Source organism: Megalopta genalis, chromosome 13, assembly GCF_051020955.1.
Source record: "Megalopta genalis isolate 19385.01 chromosome 13, iyMegGena1_principal, whole genome shotgun sequence".
Lineage (NCBI taxonomy): Eukaryota > Metazoa > Arthropoda > Insecta > Hymenoptera > Halictidae > Megalopta > Megalopta genalis.
Window position 1 is genome coordinate 1,426,799 of NC_135025.1, and position 21,433 is coordinate 1,448,231.

The 21,433-nt window shown below is 41.2% G+C and overlaps 1 protein-coding gene across 8 annotated transcripts in view; it reads left to right on the forward strand.

Annotated features, from left to right (window-relative positions):
* The window catches only part of Rdl (Resistant to dieldrin), a 157,902-nt gene that overhangs the window by 66,979 nt on the left and 69,490 nt on the right, over positions 1 to 21,433 (forward strand). For all 8 annotated transcript variants that reach the window (XM_076525933.1, XM_076525934.1, XM_076525935.1 and 5 more), the window contains exons 2-3: positions 5,368 to 5,465; positions 15,946 to 16,013. In XM_076525933.1, coding sequence (XP_076382048.1) covers positions 5,368 to 5,465; positions 15,946 to 16,013 — 166 coding nt within the window. The remainder of the gene's footprint in view (positions 1 to 5,367; positions 5,466 to 15,945; positions 16,014 to 21,433) is intronic.

A 21,433-nucleotide genomic window follows, 5' to 3' on the forward strand; every position in this document is an offset into this window, starting at 1 on the left:
TATAATAATATAAATAATATAAAATAAAATAATATAAATAATATAATATAAAATAAAATAATATAAAGATTAATATTAATATGTTCGCGACAAATGTATCGTCGCATGTATGTATTACTTTCGAATTTTGGCCCGCTAGACTCGCGATCGGTACACCGCTATGGGCCCCGTTTTCAGAGGTAGCATAGGCTTTATTCAAGCTGTCTATCTACCCGCGGCCTCATAAAATTTCACCGCGCGATGGATTTATTTGGTGGTCCCGATGCATCCGCGTTCCCCCGGCGAGAGCGGTTCATTATTAGATCGAACGAGGCGCTTCCGAGACCACCGGAATTATACCGTCTTCCGTAAATTAACATAAATGGATCAAGGCCCCCATCGCATCGCCTGCGAGCCGACGTTCAACTTGCATCCTGGCGCAGCGGGCATCCAAACGGCTGCTAGCGTTGCTACTGTGCCGCGCTATTCGCACCCTTGTTCTAAGAGCGGATATCTCTGCGTCTAATCGATAACGCCTAACCTCTGACCTATTATCGCGGACCGCTAGTAAGTTCTTCACAGATATCGTTGCGCAAGATTCGGCTCGCGGCCGGTTCTCGGAGTTGTTCGATAAATCACCGCCAGGTAACGCACGGTCAAAGACACATCCTCTTGGATCATTCGATGGCTATCTCGGCCGAAGCTACTGGAGCACGGATGAGCAAGTACCTTTTAGGTAGATCGGCCTTTCGAGGACTCGATTATTAACGGCACCTTCCGGTAGAGACCGCCAGAACCTATGGGATACTCTGCGATTTTTCTGCTAGAAGACTTTGGAGTTTTATTAACCAGTTGGTTGTTTTTGATGCTCGTCATGAAGAAACGGCAAAATTGCAATTTAAATTATAATAAAATTGCCATTGTTTAAATTGCAATTCTATTGTACGCTAAAATATATTCGTTAATTCTTTAATGTTTCGTACATTTGGAGGCCAGGTCGATATAAAGCGTACAAGTGAAAAGATATAATTATAATCCTGAGAGCTCAAGTTGAATTATTTTAATATCCCGAGAAATAGAACGAGTATTGAATAATTCCAATGTGTTTATTAACCAAAATAGCTGACAGCTGTTTTTAGAATTCTTCGTTTTCCATCGTCGAGAAGGTCGCTACATCGGAAGAAGAAAAAGAGAATCTTTGACTCGGAGAGACAATTATTCTGCCAGGAAAGATATTTTTCTCAAAATTATTGTCCTTACGAGTCAAACATATTTTTCTTCGCACATTTGCTAGCGTTATTAAAAACAACAGAGATGCCCCTGGTAAAAATCTTAGGCGATCCACTCTGGACAAGACCTTGACGTATCGTTTAGTTTGCCGAGGGGAAACGTTTCCAATATTTTCGGAAATCTTCGTTCCCGAAGAGTTCGAGAACCCAAGTTCTGTTAGCACGTGAGCAGGACCGGTGCAAACTCGGCGCGGACCAGCCAAGAATGATAGAACTCGACCCCCCAGCCTCGTGGGACTCAGGCATCCCAAGAGAACCAGTAGTCCCAGCGGTTTCAAATGTTTGACGAGATCCGAACAAGCCGAACTTACGAAACCTCTTGCGACCTTCCAGGACTTTCGGTCTTGTATTACACTAGCGAACTTTGCTACCCTATCAATAGTTTAAAGGTCAACCGGATCGAACATTAGAGTGTTATAATGTTTCGGTGAAAGGGGCAGGATCCTGTAATTTTCAGATGATCTGTACCATATATACTATGCTTCTCCAGCGTCGAGTGCCGCCATTCTGGAGCAATCTCTGACGCGAGATACAGAACTTTATTTCATCCTCGAACCAAATTTTATCATCTCGGAGAGTCCCGGGTCTTACGGTTACAAGTTTCATAATATTTCGAACATTCTTCGGCTGCCATTTTCGCGCTGAGAATATGGCGAAGATTCCCTTATACAGTTGGTCTTCGAAAATATTCGGCCACTTTACTTAAGAATGCAGCGAATTTTGCACAGAATGATGATAGGTACACGAATGAAAAAGTAAATTATACTAAATATTACCTTATTTCGTATATGGTAAGCTGATAAGTGTCACATCTCAAAAGTGTTTATATATAAACCAAATACTTTCGAGATAAATTGCATATCTAATAAAGCTCACTTTCGTGGATTAAATAATATTGCGTAGTGTTGAGCTTTCACTTTTAATACTTGAGTTTATTACACAGCGATGAGGTGGCCAGCTATTAGTAGTAACATTAATAGTAATATTTAGTAGTAATATTAGTATTAATAAATATAATTATTAATATTAATTACTATTAATTTACTACTAATAAATATAATTATTAATATTAATTACTATTAATTTACTACTAATAAATTTAAATTTTAATATTAATTACTATTAATACTACTACTAATAAATATTAGTAGTAATATTAATAGTAATATTAATGTAATACTAATCAATATTAGTAGTAATATTAATAGTAATATTAATGTAATACTAATCAATATTAGTAGTAATATTAATAGTAATATTAATGTAATACTAATAAGTATTAGTAGTAATATTAATAGTAATATTAATGTAATACTAATATGTTATATTATATAATACTATATGTAATATTAATAGAGAGAGAGAGAGAGAGAGAGAGAGAGTAATTTTAATATTACTAGTAATATTAATCCTAGTAGTAATCCAAGTAATCCTACTATCTGACGAAGCATTGTGAATAAATATTGAGTGAGTTTCCTTTGGCAAAGAGCACAGCTGTATCAATTTACCGGGAAGAAATTCTTGACCTTACGAAAAATCTGCTGTCGCACATCAAAATCGTACGTTATTAAGGCTCGGCCTGTGCTAGGTTTTTGCAGACTCAGAGAATTGTATCGTTCGTAGGACTCGGAACCGCTTGATTGGCCGGCCAAAACCATATCTACTGACCCGTTAAGTCAAACCCAGACGGTCTGCATTTTATGCGTCTAACCTTGCATACATGCGCATTCGTGCTCGAGTACGTTACATAAACTGCCTGCAACAATGCCACCCCTACTTTGTAACAGCTTCCGGAAAGAAGGGAAGATAAATTAACCTTAACCGTAATGGACAGATCATTTTCTATCATCGGCCGGAAAGATATCTAGTCTGCCTAAAATAAAATCAATTCTCTTTTCATTTTATCCAAGCGCGTTCAAATTGAATTCTCTGCGCTCGAAGAATTTTCTTCGATCGATCTAACAAAAACTTGAACGTATTTATTCGCCAAGTAGTAAGTATCACTTTAACCCCTCGAGCTCGTCTCGTTTTATTTTCGAATTCTAGCTAATATCCTAATCTAATTAGGACAGTCGAGAAATGCCACAATTGTTCTTATATACCGCAGAATCGTGGAATTATTCTAGAATTTGATGTGACTCAGTAAAGTAGGTATAATTAAAAAATAACACAACGTTGGAAACAATTCAACTGTGTTCAAATACAATTTTACAAAGAATTGTGTTGATACAGATTTTATGGAATAAAATTGTTAATTTTGACAGTGACCAAGTACAAAGAGATGAATAAACCAAGCAGAACCCGTTTGTAAGGATATATATCTGAATATACTTTTGGCGATAATTTCATTAAGCTTCCCACTGTTTAAAAAAAGAAAAAAGTAGAATAAAATAGTAGGACATTAGATATCATTTTTAGAATTTATCGAAAGCCGCGCGAGGCAGACGCGTGGATTTTACATTCGAGCACAATAGATTTTCTCCGTGGATGTTTGGTTAAACCATACAGCGAAATCTTTCCCATTGTTTCAACGTGCATTGCCAGCGAGCCATTCATTGTTTTACAAAACACGGTATTAAAAATATTTATAGGGATATTTGGCAGCCGGGACAAAGCAATAATAATTATCTTTATGCGAGCTGCGTATATATATATATGGACTGTTGATAAAAGTTATGCCGGAGTTCCGTTGTTAAAATCTGCTCGGCTGTTTTGTCGTTTTATCCGGGACAACTGTTCCCCGTGAACAATGGGGGTGTAAAAGGTGAACGAATCGGGAGTGCAATTCAATTTTATTTACCTCGAGATTTTTGAGAACTCCAATGGTCCGTTAATATCGCCGCCGAATGAAATGTATCCGCGGATTATGTTTCAATAACAAACGCCAATTATGTTTCAATAACAAACTGTTTGTAGATCGGCTCGAAAATGAAATTATCTCGAACCTTTTCGCGTCATTGATCGTTTAAAAGCGTTAGCCGCTTGTTCGCGTTCGAAGCATATTTTTCGTTTACCTGAGGCATGTGTTTCGTTTACCCGAGGCAACCTAGGCTAGCCCGTGTGAATTAGGTACACGTTTGCCGAACGCGCGATCCTATTCACCTAAAACGTGTACCGTCGACCAAACGTATTTTTTATTAACGTATAAAAACTATGAACCCCATGGAAGAAACTCGGAATCCCTCTAACATCGTGAAACGAAAGTTACTCTGTAAAATGTACTTCATGCAAATGCCATCGTTGCCATATTTTCTTTTTCAGCTTCATTGTAACTCCATACCTGTCTACCTTCCCCTATCATCTAAAAAAAAATTGAGTCATTTAGTTCAGTTTTAAAGAAGTTATTGCTTTTTAAAAGATGTTCAAATACTTTCGTGAGCTACTGTATACAGGGTGTCCCAAAAATGTCTCGCAATCCTGAAATAGCGGGTTCCTCGGATCATTTGAAGCAGCTTCTTCCTTTACAAAAATGTTCTCCGAGGCACCGTTAACGAGTTATTAACGAAAAACAGTGACCAATAAGAATCCAGTACGGCTGACGCGAGGCGGCCCAGCCAACCAGCGCACGAAGCCCAGTTCCGCTCATTGGCTCGGTCGCCTCGCGTCAGCCGAGCTCGCCTCTCATTGGTCACTGTTTTTCGTTGATAAATCGTTAACGGTGCCTCGGAGAAAATTTTTGTAAAGGAAAAAGTTGCTTCGAATGACCCAAGGAACCCGCCACTTTCGGATTGCGAGACATTTTTGGGACACCCTGTATAACTCATGTGGCAAACAACACGTGAAACAAGCAGATTCGTACTCCCTATTATTTCTTGCGAAATCCGCAGAGAGATCGGAACAATTGTCCCCTTGCCGAAGAGCAAATTCCTTCGACAGTGTCCCGGTGTCTCCTTATCGCTATTTAAACCGCACATTATCTAAAATTCAACTTTCCCCGAGCAAAGCGCGATAGGTGAAATGGTTACTTTTCAGAAAACTTTCCTATTCGAGACTCTCTCTCTCTGTGTGTGTGCGTAGCTCGTACCTTTAGTTTCATACCTCCCGAACTTTTTTACTGCCAGGCAACTTTCACAGAAATCGTTATCCTTTTATATTGCAGAACCGGCGGAGGCAATATGCTGGGTGACGTCAACATCTCCGCGATATTGGACTCGTTCTCCGTCAGTTACGATAAAAGAGTAAGGCCGAACTACGGAGGTGAGTAGGGTTGCGATTTTTCCTGGCTATCGTATAGTCCGAATCATTCGACTATCCTGTGGTAGCGTCGATATCGCGCACAAAACCACGATCCTTCGACGACTCGCGCGACTATCGTCACCGCGTTACTAATCGTTTCAACGAAAACAGAAACTTCGGCAATTATAAAGAATAAGGTCCACTTTATTGATGTAATCTTAACGTGAACGCTATGGGTGACTTCGCATAGCATACAGCTTCAGTTTCAACTGCTGTACGCGAGAGTATTTTTACTATCATGTGTTCTGCTTACAAGTTCGTTTTAAATAATTATTGTTATTTATTACCATATTATTGTCGAGTTTTCTAGACTTTTATTGCCACGTATCATATATTCTTTGTTGGTTAAACTTCGATTCGGTTTCAGCAACATAAAGTATGCTACGTTTTATCATGCTTTAGAGTCTGAATTAAATTGCGTTCCGTTTCAGTTACTTTCGATTTAAAAAGTAAACATAGTAGTAATTTCATCACCACAGCTTGTACCGCTCCAACGTCTGAATTAGATTTGATTCGGCAGAGATTTGCTTTTAAGTTCGACAGTTTCCCAGAGTGCACAGTTGCTACAATTAACATATTAATCTCGAATTCATTTGTCCCTTATATTTTGCACAAATTGCTTTCCATTCGATCGAAAACTGAGTACTTGTAATTGTTGAGCATACAGAATTGTCATGTAATCGATGGTACAATCGGCAAGGATATGTAAAATAAATCCAGAGAAAAGAACAACATATTTTCATTTAAGGCTTCGTTCTCGAGAAAACCGAGTTGAAGCATGTGCCATTTGATTGCTATTCAATACTATTATTTTTCCAACCTAATTTTTCTCGAAAATGGAGCCTTAAATGACAAAGAAACGTTATTCTTCTTGTCGAATTATTTTTGCAAATAGAATCATCCCCTCGCCGGTTGTACCGCCAATTATACGACACGCTGTGCAAACGTTGTAATTATTGAATGTACGAATAAAATTATACATTCTTACTTTATTTCTGTTGATTAATGCTTTGTATCGCGATGTACGAAGTAATAAAACAAATAGGCGAATTTAAAAGTATTCGTGTTATGCGGGCAGCAAATAATCGCGAAATTCACAGAGACTGTGCACTTACGGTGTGCAGGTTCGCGAATAACAATAATGGAGCCGTGGAACACCCTGAAATGACACAACGCATGGTATTCAAAATATATTTGCGCACACGTTTGAATCTGAATCCGACAATGAGCGGCGTTAATAAATAAATGCTTTATCTAAAAACGGGTCACCTAATTGTCTTATTCAGCTGTGATGGTGTTTTAAGGTCATCCATGGTGTTTTAAGTAAAAACATATAATTTCTCTGTTGCATCTGATAACTAACATCATTGTGCACTCATTCATGTACAATATAGCATGACATTCAAATTAGATTCTAAAATCTTTTAATCATTCGGAAATATAATTTGTTACTTTAACCTTTAGACTATATATAGTTTCCTTCTTAACGTGATTTCAGGTTTCAGAAATATTTTCTGTAGTAGCTAGAGAACATTATTTCTGAAAAGATAACGATGCCTTTATATTTAGATGCCAAAGAATGTAAAATAGGACCGCACGGAAAATTATCGCAATAACAGACTGTATAGTTACTGTATAGTTTCCGATCGATTTACGTTCTCGGCCGAACAATTCGCAGAGGAGTCGTCATTTTTTCCAAAATCTGCCGAACTCTAATTATCGAATCGATCAACGTTTACGAAATGTACGTTGACTTTGGCATCAAGATCGTTGAGATCGATGAGGCGAACCCTATTCCATATAATTACCGACCCACAACTGCTGCGCGCGTTCGCGTATGTGCACAGATGGATCGGTCAAGGTTTTGCAAACGATATTCGATCACTTTCGCATATACCTGCTTTCTCGACGCATTTCTGATAATCGTTGCACGGACTGGGCATACCGGGAGTCCTTTTCGTAGCGAATGCAGCATCGCCTCGAGAATCGCTCGCACAAAAAACGAATCGTTTCTTTCTTGAACGGAGTCGTATAGAAATCAGAGCTTCGGTGCATACGAATTCGGGAGATCGACTTTGAACGCTGCAAATATCGGCAGACCAATTTCCAAACGTGTGCTTACGATCCGAACGGAAGCAAGTTCGAGGAACGCTAGACAAGACGCGGCCTACCAGTGCTGTAACGTGGATCGCGACGATAGAACGGAGAGAGATCGATCGAGGCTCGACTGGCGGCGTGAAATGGGATAGATTTTAACGGAATAATGTCCCGCGCGAGCGTAAGAGAGAACGCCCGTGGAAAAATCGGCGGTGTAACGAACGGAAAACGGTCCGGAAACGTTGATCGAGATACGACAAAGGGACAAAAGCGGGACGACAATGTAGAGGAGGTGGTACGCTCCGGGAAATATTTTTGACGCCGCTTACTCTTTCGCCGCGGACGATACAGAAAAGAATATTCGGGAACAATAGGGAGCAAGCTCGTGGGCGTGTACTTTGCCGTCGTAAAAATTCTCAGCCGGAGCCGGACACGGAATGAAAAGTCGCGTCATTTTTCGATTTGCCGGTGGACGGAGTTACCCGCCGGGCCGCGGCCGATGACGTTTACAACCGTGAAAGAAAAACAATCCGGATGAAATTTTCCCGGCCGCAACGTCACAGAAAGAAATTCAATTTGAACAGCGTATTCGCGAAATTCGCGAATATAACCTTTCGCGCGCCATTGTTGACACCCGATGGAACGATGGCACTTTTGTCGGGAACTGTTCGAATGAAATCGGCCGACGTGCCGTCGTCGTGATTAAAAGTTTTTACAGGCGCGGGTTTCGATGAATTATCTTCGAGTTACGATGAATTCGTAGGAACGATTTTTAACTTTCGTCGCGTCAAAATGTACATTATTCTGCGGCAATCGATGATCAAATTGGAACTACTATCGTCAATGGTATCGGCAAGTTTTAGTTAAATACGAGCTGCGATACTGGATAATGATAATATAGCAGTGCTGTATTCGGTCGAGCACAGGCATTTCACTCCGGATTAAGTGTAATAGAGTTGCGCTCACTTTCCTGATACATCGAACTGACTGACGGCGAATATCTAGAATAACAAGTTTAACAGGCGAAATGTTAATTGCAGAGAAATCAGTGTTTTGGTAGGTAAAATATTGTTTCGTCTTAATTTTTGGACGTCTTTGGCACGTTACTTTTTTTATAATTCTTTTTATAATTCGAAACCGATAACAAATCGATACGTTACATTACGTATTGGACGCTGTCTTACCATGTACTTGCAGGAATATGACGTGTGCGAAAGTATTATAAGTCACCATCTTTTTCAAATAGAAAATTCTACGAGAAAGTGTACCCAAAACTTCCTTAATTCGTTTACAAACGCGTTAATAGATATTCAACGCTTTAACGCTTTCATTCAATGAAACGAACAAAAATATCTGAATATACAATTTTGTTTCCGAAGGAATTAACGCTGACTAAGAACTAAAACGAGTATTTCGTAAGAAAACAATTCAAATCCACCGCAACTCCCCTTTAAACTCCTAACCAAATAGGATCAGAACGTTCTGAATAATATGCACATTAACTATGGATCACGAACGGGCAATAATCGTGCATACATTGCGCATATTTTCGTGTACTTGTCCCGTTTTTCTGATCGTTCCAGTATCTTCCTTGGACGGTGGTCGGTCCACTTCTCCTTCTTACACCGTGGTTTCAACCCACCGAAAATCCCAGCAGTTCACGAGAGAAGATTCGTCGGCAGCTTGAAAGATGAAACAAGGTCGTCGAAAGTAACGTCGAGTATTTCGAGGACCGAAAAACGTGCGCGTCTTTTCCGTAAATAAAGGGAAAACGTGTTTTAAAGCGGCACCAAATGTATTTTTGTACTGCTTGCGAAACGGTCTCCCAGAGTTCGGCTCTTTACCGATTCATTCGGCGGCTAATGTTAGCGAGCTGGGTTATAGCAAAATTCGGGCAAACAGTTTAATAAAAATCTTGCCCCGGCTGCGTCGTCGTCAGGATAAACAGACCACCACGAAGAAAGACGCGCGAGTTATCCGTGTTTGTCGATACCGGTCCTTTCGTGGGAAAGTTGGTCTATCGACTAGCTATCGACAAGGCCAGGGGACGCCAGCTGACATCGAAGAATCCGATAGCCGGAATTTGTTTACGGATACAGCTGGGACTCGAGCTGGTACGGCTCGAGTGTCATAAAGATTGAATCGATGGTTTTCAATTCCCACGATAAAGTCAAATTTTCGGCTAGGTCCCGGCGGTAGCAGGGCGGGGCTGGGGCGCTTCGATAAAACTTGGATCGATGCTGGGACGCGGCACGGGTTGCCACGGGTTACCGTTAACGGCATCTCTGCTCCGGCCACGCTCCCCCACAGTTCTTTACCTTCGATTACAATTTCAACATTGATTCTGTCAGCCGAGCGTCTCCGCTGTCACCGATCCCGCTGCGGGGCGTTCTCGGATTCTCGCTTGTCTCCGACGTCGATCGTCCGCGAGACACCCGAACGCCGTTGCATTCTTCCGCGAGATCACCGGATGCTCCCTTCCCGTCGAATCGCGGGACTCTCGCCACCAGGCTCGGGATTGAACCGTAAAGATCCGACGCAAGGTCTTTGAACAGTGTTAGAAATCAAGTCATGGTAGTGGTATTCTTTTTTTGGACGCGTCGAACAATAGTAATTTCTGTCTAACAGTTGGCCAAACTATTACGTTTATACAGGGTATTCCGAAAATGAGAGGTTCCTGAGGTCATTTGAAGCAACTTTTTCCTTTGCGAAAATTTTCTCCGAGGCTGCATTTACGAGTTATTAACGAAAAACACTATGACCAATAAGAGGCGCTCATCGGCTCGGCCGTCTCGCGACAAATGATCACGCCTCTGATTGGTCACTGTTTTTCGTTAATAACTCGTCAACGAAGCAGCGGATTGCATTTTCGCTAAGGAAAAAGTTGCTTCAAATGATCTCAGAAATCCCCTACTTTCGGATTGCGAGACATTTTTGGGACACCCTGTATATACTGTATACGTAGTACACAGGGTCCAACCATTCATAAACAATAGACTGATTATATTACAAAGCAACAGTGTGCCAATACTTGTTTCACCCACTATACATATTTTATACCTTCTTAACTGCTTGCTCTAAAATTTTATTCGTAAAATAAATATGTAATCCCGCATATCTATATGCAACAAACATGGATGATATGGCAACTGTAAAAACGAGCATTTGCAAATAAAACGTCCATTTTTGTTCGCAAGCTGAGGGACAGTCGAAGAGAATTTACTATGTAGCACTTTTATCGAACCAGAGAAACTTTTCATTAAGAATTATTTTTCTAAAATGCCGTATGAAAATTTGCATAAAGACCCAGTGTTTAATCATCGGCGGTCGTAAACAAAAATCCGCGGGGAAGTTCGGTAGTTAAAAAGTTCCTCCGCAGGTTTACGGTAAGAAAATCCCGGAGTAACTGAAAATAACGTGATGTAAACTAGAATAGCCCGTTAAGCAGCACATAATGAGACTATTCGAGAGAATTCCGACGGAAAATTTCATATTCGGTGCCCTGTAAACACGTCCAGAAGAGGGAACAGTAAACACAAATCCTTTATTTATTCGCCGTCGGTTCGAACGTGCATTCATTTTCATTCCATTCCTGATCCCGTGCTGGGACAGTTCCAGATCCGACTCCTGACGCTGGCCCCGAGCCACGGTGACCCACCGAGGCATCCACAACTGCGGTTTCTTGCTCTTTTCCCGCGGGAGACAATGCCGTGGAATCCGAGACACCGAAAAGTGTGCCGTCCGCGAGAATTACTCCCGAAAACAACCCCTATCAATTCCCTCGTCCTGTCGCGATGATCGATTTTCTTGGCATTCCAACTGCGAAACTTCCGAAACCCGCAAAACTCTTCGAGGTACTGATTCGTCCGTAAAATTAGGAGGCTTCGCCCCCTCTTAGAAACTTGTCCGGCTTCCTACAACAATCCCCCGAGTAATTTCTAACGATATTAAGAAGTTTAATTTAACTTGGTACCAACATGAAGTATACTCATCAACCAGGCTGACAGGGGCGCATTGCGAACGTGCACAAGCTGATTTCGATTTGCGCGAGATCATTCTCTTCAAAATATTTATTAACGGATGATCTGTTCTTATCGGCGATTGTCCCTGTTTCCTCGACTTTAAACTTCGTATGCTGAAGAAAAATAAAGAGAAAAATAATAATATAATAAGAGAAACATAATAATAGTAAAATAAATAATAAGAGAAATATAATAAGAGAAAAATAAATTTTTCTAATTTTTTTAAATACGATATTCTTGCTTAACTAACGTTTTTACATAGGGATTAAGCATTTAGAATCGTCCAAAACACTTATTTCGTATACTTTACTCTTGCTCGGTACGTTGGATCGTATCTCGCCGCAACCGACTGATACGCTTGGTCTATTATTTTCGATTTTTCGAAAAAATAAATTTTTCTAATTTTTTGCAATGCGATATTCTTGCTTAACTAACTGTTTTACATAGGTATTAAGCATTTAGAACGATATTCTACGTAAAATAATGGTACTTTACTCTTGTCATTTTTCGGTTTTTTCTAGAACCACGACATTTCTCTTTCCTGTCGGTTGATCAAAACAAGTTCCTGGAACAGAGTTCCAGAGCGCGGATAATTCGTATACCCTCATATATTTCTACCCGTTCAGAATTGCCACCCTTCGTTCGCTACCACAGCTTACGCGACACCGTGCACTATGGTTCTCGAATAGAACGTGTCCAGGCAAAAATGGCTATAAATTTCGAGGGGATCTTCGACGGTTCTTTTATTTTTAGCACGCGCTATCGCTTCTTCTCCGAGAGATGGTTTTAAACGTATCGGCTTGGCGCCCGATTCAAATTGCCGATATGTGTCGGCCAGCGGAGCCAAGGATCCTCGAAGAGCCGGGACGAAGGATTTACTGGGCTCCGTGTAGCGGCGGGGTTTTAACATTTAAAATTTAGATAGCGCTCGGACATTACGCGGCTCGACGGGATACTCTACATCTGGTGGATAAACAGTGTTCCATGACTTCTTAGACTAACGGCCTCTCATTAGATATTCTCCGGAGCATCGTAGGATTTCCAGACCGCGTTTCTCTACCGGCGCGGCCGAACGTATACATAAAAATGACAATGTATACGCGACGGAGAAACACGACGCTGGTTCACCGTTTTAAACGATGTCGCGTACATACTCGCGAGTAAACAATTCGATTTATAGGAACACCGTGACTCGATACGGTCCAACGACACCGTGCACTGTCGTCTGTAAAATAAGCGATCGACGAGAATGAAGGTACAAGGACGTTAGGATCATTCAGCAGTCAGATGTCTTGTATAGAATATACAACGCTTTTTAATATGAAATAACTGCTGAAAAATTGGGTTAGACGATTCATATATTTTTTGTTTAGGTGTTACTAAAGACTAGTTTGCAAGACAGCGGCTACAAACATTTCTGCAATAATTGCAATTAATTGAAAGAAGAAAAAATATTTTCAATGTTAGGTTTGTTTTAGCTTGCAATATTTTTTCTCCAAAACAGATCTCGGACGAATAGTTTATCTCTTTGTATAAAAACACCTACATCCTGATTATACAACAATTATCGATCACCCTGCATAAAAGTAACGCAAAATGCAGCTTCAGATAATTTGAGCTGCAGTATAATACTCTTGCATCCTAAAGTAAATAATATACTCGTAACATTAAATATATTTATTTAGTAATAACGAACCCGCGTAGCGTACACGTTTATACATAAATGTCGACGATAAATGTTTTCATACATGGTCGACAATTATGCGCATTAATACAGCCTTATTCCCCTGTGATGGCAATTTATTAAGCAACCGTTTGAATCGCTAAAAAATGATAATATCACCGTACATTCGTGTTCCATTTATAAAAGTTGTTCAAACGGCCGTATACGTAGACAACAGCGCGTACGCGAGTCCGCGTGGGATAAAAACAACCGAATAAAACTCGTTAACGTATCGTCACGTGTACCAACATGCCTCGCCACAATTCATTGGTACAACCGAAAGTTGTAGAAACATCGACTTTAAAAATTACAGTTCCTGCAAGCCGATGCAATTCCGATGAATTTTTTTTGTCCGTCGGGTTCGTTTCGCAGCAACGTTCGCTATTCGGTTGTGTTTTTTTTATTTTTGTTCGTGGCATTTTCTCACGGGCGATTGGCTGGCGGAAGCAAGTCATACCAACGCATTTCAATTAACTCGATACCACGTCCGTTCGTTGCGTTTTGCAACGTGTACGCGGGGCCGTCATTGTGACGTATGTGTCCCATATGGGACGTTCGCCGGCTATAGGGTTTTAAAAACATCCCAGAAATGGAAATGAAGATATATCGGCGTTGCGGCGCGCGATGCCCCTGGCAGCGACGTTGTTTACGAGTCAACTTTATCGCGAGAACGCCCGCCCGTGCGTCCTTTCTTCTTCTTTTCTCTCGGCCGAACCACTCGGCCTTATTTCTCACTTCGTTCCCGAACTCTTTTGGGCGTCAAACATTTCTTCCCCACCTGACAAAACAAACTTCTGCCCACCACGACCCCAACGACCACACCGGAACATCGACAGTTGCACAGAATGGGGGCCACGACGCATCAAGAGCCTCTTAACCATGCGATTTACCGTTATTCGTCCCTGGTGACAATTTAACCCTTTCGCTACGGAGCGTATTATCGAGTAGTTGGCACTGAAGTAACGGAATGTATTTCTGGTTCCGAGGTTTCCGTAGTCCAAATATATTCAGATTTTTGTGATCTTGAGCATGTTGCCGTTTGTCTTGCATGGCAAACGCTTTCAGTATCGGTATTGTCACTTTCAGTATTTTCGCTATCGCTCGTGAAAAATATTCTCCTAAATTTTCTTTTCCCCATGATTCGATAATGGGTCTAAAAAAATTAAATACTTAAAAACTCAACGTATTATCGCGAAGGCAGAAATTGAGTATTTACCCGTGAATTATTAAAATCGAGCCAACAAAATTATTTTAGAATTATAAGTTCGTGTAAACCTTTTAATCGCTACTATTATAAATTGCTGGTATACATCCGTCGCTGGCAATGTTCTGAAGAAGACTGAAACTGTGTATCGTTAGAATAAAACACAATATCGTCTCGTCGATAATGTTATATTTCATGATAGCCAATTGTTTAAGGCATGCAGCGTCGCCAGATACTCGATTAACAAAAGTATCTCGTGTAATGCAATAGGAAAACAAAATGATTAAAGAATTATTGCACTACAGAAATACGAATTTTTAATATCGAACGTATAAAAAGGGGAAAATAGCAAAAAATTCATTATTACCGTGATATGATCCTCTTCGAAATATTCATGAGGTCTTCTTTGTATTAATGAGGTATAGTTTTCTTCTCTATCAATGGGCGCTAGTGCAGAGTTTTAAAACCTCTTTTCACCGGCTTAACCATTTACGAAAAGAGTTCCTTGAATTCTGATCGAAAAGTGCACCTACGAGAAAATGTTGAAACGTTGAACAGTTAGTTACACCGAGAACTTGGAGGATCGAGCTCGACCCTTCGATGTTCGTTAAGGATTTACACGGTTTGATTTGGTGTACATTAAGAGTTCGCTGACTTTGTTACTACAAAGTTCTCCTTTCTGCGCACGTGTTCCATGTGGTTTGAGCGTAGTTGCCCGATTCGATCCTCGGTCTACGTATACGCCCCCCCCCCTTTTCTGTCAAGAAAACCAAGTAGAATTCTGTCATCAGATATTTTCAGGATCACTGACACAAGGTCACTAAAGATTTTCAAAATAACCAATTTAACTCTGTAAATAATCTCACAGTTTTAAAAGGACCTCGCGCTGTTTTGGGTACAATTTCTCAGAGGGCGACGAGCGATGCCAAATGCGATTACTATTGCGAAACCGGCATAATCGAGCGGCTTCAACCGAGATACGCGCGACGATCAACGTTACAGCACTGAATCCAAAGAACGAATAAGAGCCTCGTAACTGTACCAACGTCCAAGCACACGTTCCGAAAGAGCGAGAAAACAAAACAAAAGAAAACGACAATTGGTAGTCCTCTAATCGAGACTAATTACCACTTTCAGCGATCCATCCGACGTAACGATACCACTTAACAAAAAAAAAAAAAATATACCATGACATTCCACGCTCACAGTAAATTCATGAAAGCAAAAAAGAATAATAAACCAGAATAAAAGCAAAAAAAAAGCTATGTATTTAGAATGTAATGAGAATGAGAGTAATTTAACGATCAGTGAAAAACAAAAGCCATAGTCACCCCATCGTGTAACTTGTCCGCGGCCGGAAACGGCCGACTCAGTCTTACTAACCTTCGATTTCAGGTCCTCCTGTCGAGGTCGGCGTCACCATGTACGTCTTGAGTATCAGCTCGCTATCCGAAGTGAAAATGGTACTACCTCTAGGTCTTACTCAGTCATTAAACGCTGAAAATCGATTTTACTAATCATTCCGATCGTTCGACTTAAAACATCCCCCACCCCTTTGCCCGAGCAACCACTTCTTAGTGCCCGTGTATTTTGAGAAAAACGATTGCCGTCGATCGTTATATCCATGATCTCATGTACATACCGACACTCTGCGCACACACACATAACACACAGAGACATACACGCACGTATCAAACATATATACGTACAGAAAAGGCGCGCGTGCCGATACACAGGTAAACGGACAAAAGAATACCCATTTCGATATGTAACAGAGAATATACAACAGAGAATATACACACACGTAGACGCGGCCGCGCGCACACCAACACAGGATGATGCATGCACGCGCACAGAAACGCGTTATATAGTTCCCCTGGCCCTCTTTGATATCCCGTTCCGGTGGCATAATATTCGCGAAAGATTGAAGATCGCTACTTTCCCGATATTTTTCAAACCAACCCCGGAAACGAGCCGTTCTTGGTAACGTCGCCCGGAGCTTCGAAGAGATCGCTAAACACGCGTTCCCGGTTCATTTCATTCAGTCTGCGCCCGCACACGTGCACCGACTCCCATTTTCTATTGGCGGAATGCAACGGCAGCGCTCGCACGGTATGCACGCATTCTGGCAATGGAACATTGGAGTGTAAGCAACGAGGGCTGTTACCCGAGTAACCTCCTGCGATTTTTCACGAGCTTACGTATCGCAGAATGCTTCGACAGATAACCGACAAGTATACGCTTTTAACGACCATCGTTCGTACGCGGGCAACGAACGTTAATGAAAGACGGACTCGCAAGGCACGCTTGATCGTTTACCTTCAGAACTTTTAACCGTAGAAGCGTGTTTAATCGCGCGTTCTCGATTGCGACCGTGCAAATGGATTCTCGAGAGGCTCGCGACTCGGATAAACGGATTTGGTAAATAACGTTTTTTAGACATTTTCATGCACGAAATTCTTGAAAACATCGAACCTCCAGTTTGCTCGCATTCGTTCGTGGAGCACGGTGCGATCGAGCAACGTTGAAAGAACTTCGAAAGAAATGTTATTTATCGAGACGTCTTTCGGATCGACGAATTCCTTTTGAATCTGTTTACATGACAACTTCAGCGTGAAAAAAAAGAAACTTTCTATCGAACGTTTCCTTGAACATAAACGACCAAACGTGATTTGCCGGTTCGAAATCTATTTTCGCCTGCATATTCGAGCGTTGGCCGATAAAAGAAAACCCGATCGGATATTATCTCGAACTTCGTGCTATTCGTAAGTTTCATCGAAATCGCTCGGTTAGTATGCGTTCGCGCGTTAGGACGACGAACGGAATGAACCGTGAGCCAATGTTCCCCGGCGAGCCTCACGGCGATTGGGACCAGTCGTCGTGATTAGTCCTAGGACCACTAGGCGCCGGGACGACCGGTCCTCGTCAGAACCGCGCATATTGCACCGTAACTTTCGCAGAATCCCTCGGATTACTTTTCGGGATAGGAGTCGGCTGATTGCGCAACAATGCTCGACAGGATCGATCGGACCGAGGCGTGCGGAAGATAATCGATTAATTGCAGCCCGACCGCAGGAAATTCACAGGTTTAATCTGGCTCGATCGAGGAGGGAAAAGGAGGACTTGTCCCGGGGCTGTTCGTCGCTCGATCGTACGTGTCGAGGGCCGATTGCCGCTTCCTCGATGAAATTAGTTCGGTTGCCGTGCACAGAACCGCATCGCCCCGAGCTGTGTGCTCCTTTGATCTGCTCTTCGTTTCGCGAGAACGCCTGGAACCGCGACAATCGCGTAACACGATTACGATCGGACCGTCGCTCTTCGAGCAGCCCTTCCACCCCGGCTCGGTGTCCAATTTCTTGGCAAGGTCGGCGACGGGTACGCGAATCGATGCTCTTAAATCGACGAAATTTTCATCGGCCGCCCACGTTTCAGTTCGAGTAAACTAATCGACGTCGGGCACGGCCGCCGCGTGTCGTTCTCGCTCGCCTATTTTCACCCGAGGGTCAACGAGCCGAACGTACTTTCGTAACAAGACGAACCGTAATGCCAGTGTCCGAAATGACGTGGCAGATAGCTGATAAACTTGTAATAAATATGTATCGCACCGAACCTGATAAGAACGACGAAACTGATTTATTTTGACTTGTCGTCGGTCCTTGGTACAATATGGGGTAGTAGAGCCGGTTACTGTGGAGCGACCAATTTTTGTGCCTTTTAATTCATCGAACAAGACATATTGCGTTCTTTTATTAAAAAATAAACGAATAAAAGACGAAGCAAAGACACGGCAATTGGCCACCCGACAGTAAGAGGCTCTACTATCTTATGCTTGAATCAAGAAAGTTAGCCAATATTTAAAACCGTTGATTTTGACCAGTGTTCATTATTACCAAGGTGTTAACGTAAAGATATCTAGCTATGTTTACAAGAAGCAGGCTATAGATTTTCGTAGGTGTTGCAACTTTTAGAGATTATTTTGTGAAAAGCAGAATTTTAAGAATATCTATTAAATCTCATTGTCTTTTGTCAACGTAACAATTTCTTATCATTTGAAAACTGTTGATTTTCCATGAAAAATATAAAAATTGTATAAAAATCCGCAGTCGAATATTTCCTTTATACCTATAAAAAACAATTTGTTGAAGTACAATTTTTAGAGAAACAGTGTAATTCTACTGGAAATAGAAGAAAAGAAAGAACAAATTTCGATATTGTTAAACCGTTTGTAAATAGATACGTTTTCTATTATAAATAAGCAGGTTTCGGACGGAACAATCTGATTGCAGTTTGTTTGAATTGTCACCTGAAAATAAGGAATTGAAATTCGGTGATACACGTGCCTTGCGTAACTGTCTCGCGATATATTTATTGTAGTTCTAGTATCTCGAGATGCCTGTCCTAGTTTCTGCTCGATTATTTGTTCAGACAGTTATCCCGCCAGTTTTTCATTTTCACAACGCGTAGCATCTCTAATCGGACAGCGGCTGACAATCAAGGAGAACAAAGTATATTCAAACTCCCGGGCTTTTCGTTCAAATGCATATTACTAACGAACAGTCTCCATGCAGAGGCGAATCCAATTACAACGATATTTCTAGACCGCAGAACATTAAACATTTTTAGTTCATAAAAGGTTCCAAGAACGAAGAACAAAGTTTATTAGAATTTAATGCGAGTTCAAGCTGCTTACATCTGCCATAATTGTGCAGGAATTTCAATCTTACTCTCGATAGAACAAGCTTCGAATTTCTCTATGAAAATGGAAAATCACATAAACGTTCGTGATACAATTCTAACAAATAGAATTTTAAATTACGCGAAACGACTGAAAATATAGTGAAAGATATGAAAACTTACGCTATTGTTCGACATTTTATTTTCGTTATTTTAACTAAATAATCGATAAACATAACCGTGCTGTGAACATCGCCATTGGTGCATGATCACAGCACATTAAACAATTTAATCGAACGGCATCGGAATAAACTTTCGTCGATTTGAGAGCTTACGTTTGTATGTATTAAAATTGTTTCGAGTATCTTGTAAACAATTTCTCACAAAGATGCGACCAAATATTCCAATACCTGTGAATCTGCGAATTCTTCTACGCTCGGTTGCGAAATAAGAACGATAAATTGCGTTGCATTTCTGAAGAAAGCGTTGATGGCGACCAATCTTTACTTTAAGGGTTCAGAGATTCTTGGCTTTTTTATTTTGTTGATTTTGTTGAGAAAACGCAAAGACTTCAAGTCCCAAGATGTGCAAGTCTCATTGATTCAAATGTTGCACGCGTCCAAAGTTGACGAATTTCAAGCGTTTTTGACATGTTAGCTCGATGCCGCGTTCTTACATACGTAATTCCATCAGTGGCGACGCTGGATGATAGCGAAAAATATTAAATAAATTCCTCGTAAGAAGTTAGAGCGCGTATAAGAAGGCTTTTAGCACGTGTAACATCTGAACCAATGGTTTGCGCACCTTGGGACTTGAATTTTTGGAATTTTCTGGACAAAATCTACAGGAATACAGATAAAGGAGCAAAAAGTCTGTGGACCCGTAAAGTAAAGTTTAAACCTCGACGGCGCCAGAAATGTATTTCAGCAGCGAGATTATTCGTCGCGGGTTAAGGGCTTCGATCAACTCGACGCGTTCCTTCATAATTCGCCTGGTCGCCGTGCTATTGACGTTGATGTTGGAGGCTCGTATTAATGTTAGAATAATGATGCGCGTGCATGGAACAGGGAACGACACTGGCACACGACACACGGAAACCGCAACGCGATACTCCATCGGAACAACACTAAACCAAAAATGGACAAAGTACTATTTCGCGTGTGTGAAACGATAAAAGTGCTCACAAAAAAACTCGTAGGCTACACTCAGAAAAAAAAAATAATATACCGAAAAAGAAGAAGCAGAAGAGATGAGAAACGATAAAAAAAATTTCCGTAGATTATCGCTACAGTCGTCTGGTCCGTGTATAGTACATAGTAGGCAGATGGTTTGTATCTGTACACGCATTCTATAGTTACTAGAAAGGCACACGTTCTATCTATATATCTCACTCAATTTCTAATAGAATCTCTATATGCGTCACGTTGACGATACTATTCTCTGAACGGCCACCAATCATTCTCGATCTTACATTTTTCCGAGTGTAGACAAATATATATATATGTACACGTTACGTATAATATATCTCATACTATAATTAAGCATATATATATATTTTACATTTCGCTATATTATTACATATATATATTTCACTGTCTCCTGCTTGTTACTTTTATTAGCCTATGCTGTCTGAAGCGTGGTTTGCTCTATTGTCCGGAACGACGAATCGAACGAACACTTTTGTTTCCTCTGTAGTAGAACAATATAGTATCTTGTTCAATTTTGGATATTAACATACGCACGACCGTCCCGTTAGACCATTTTTAGACGCTAGCTGCTATGCCGCGGTTGCTGAGATGGGCTGCCCGCCTGCCACCACTTACAATTATTATTATTCTATATTTTATTCCGCCCGAAAAGCCCCCTGTCGACCCCCCCCCCCACCCCCGAGACCCCACCCACACCACCGCCGCCACAATACCTTCACGATCACCGATACCTTCTCACCTCCACGAACCACCCCAGCTCCAAGCCCCCCGAACCCCCTGTGTCTGACACCGCACGTATCACACGTTCGTTCTTTTCTTTTCCGAACTCGAGAAAGACCCCGGTTCCACGTGTCGCAATGACAACGTACTTGGAAACACGAAAAGAGAATGTAGTAGAGAAAAGAAAAATCGAAGCGAAAGACAAAACAGATCCGTCCGATAGCTTTTTCGGTCGGTGAATTGAATTGTTTGGAAAATCCGATCCGCGAGCAATGAGATTC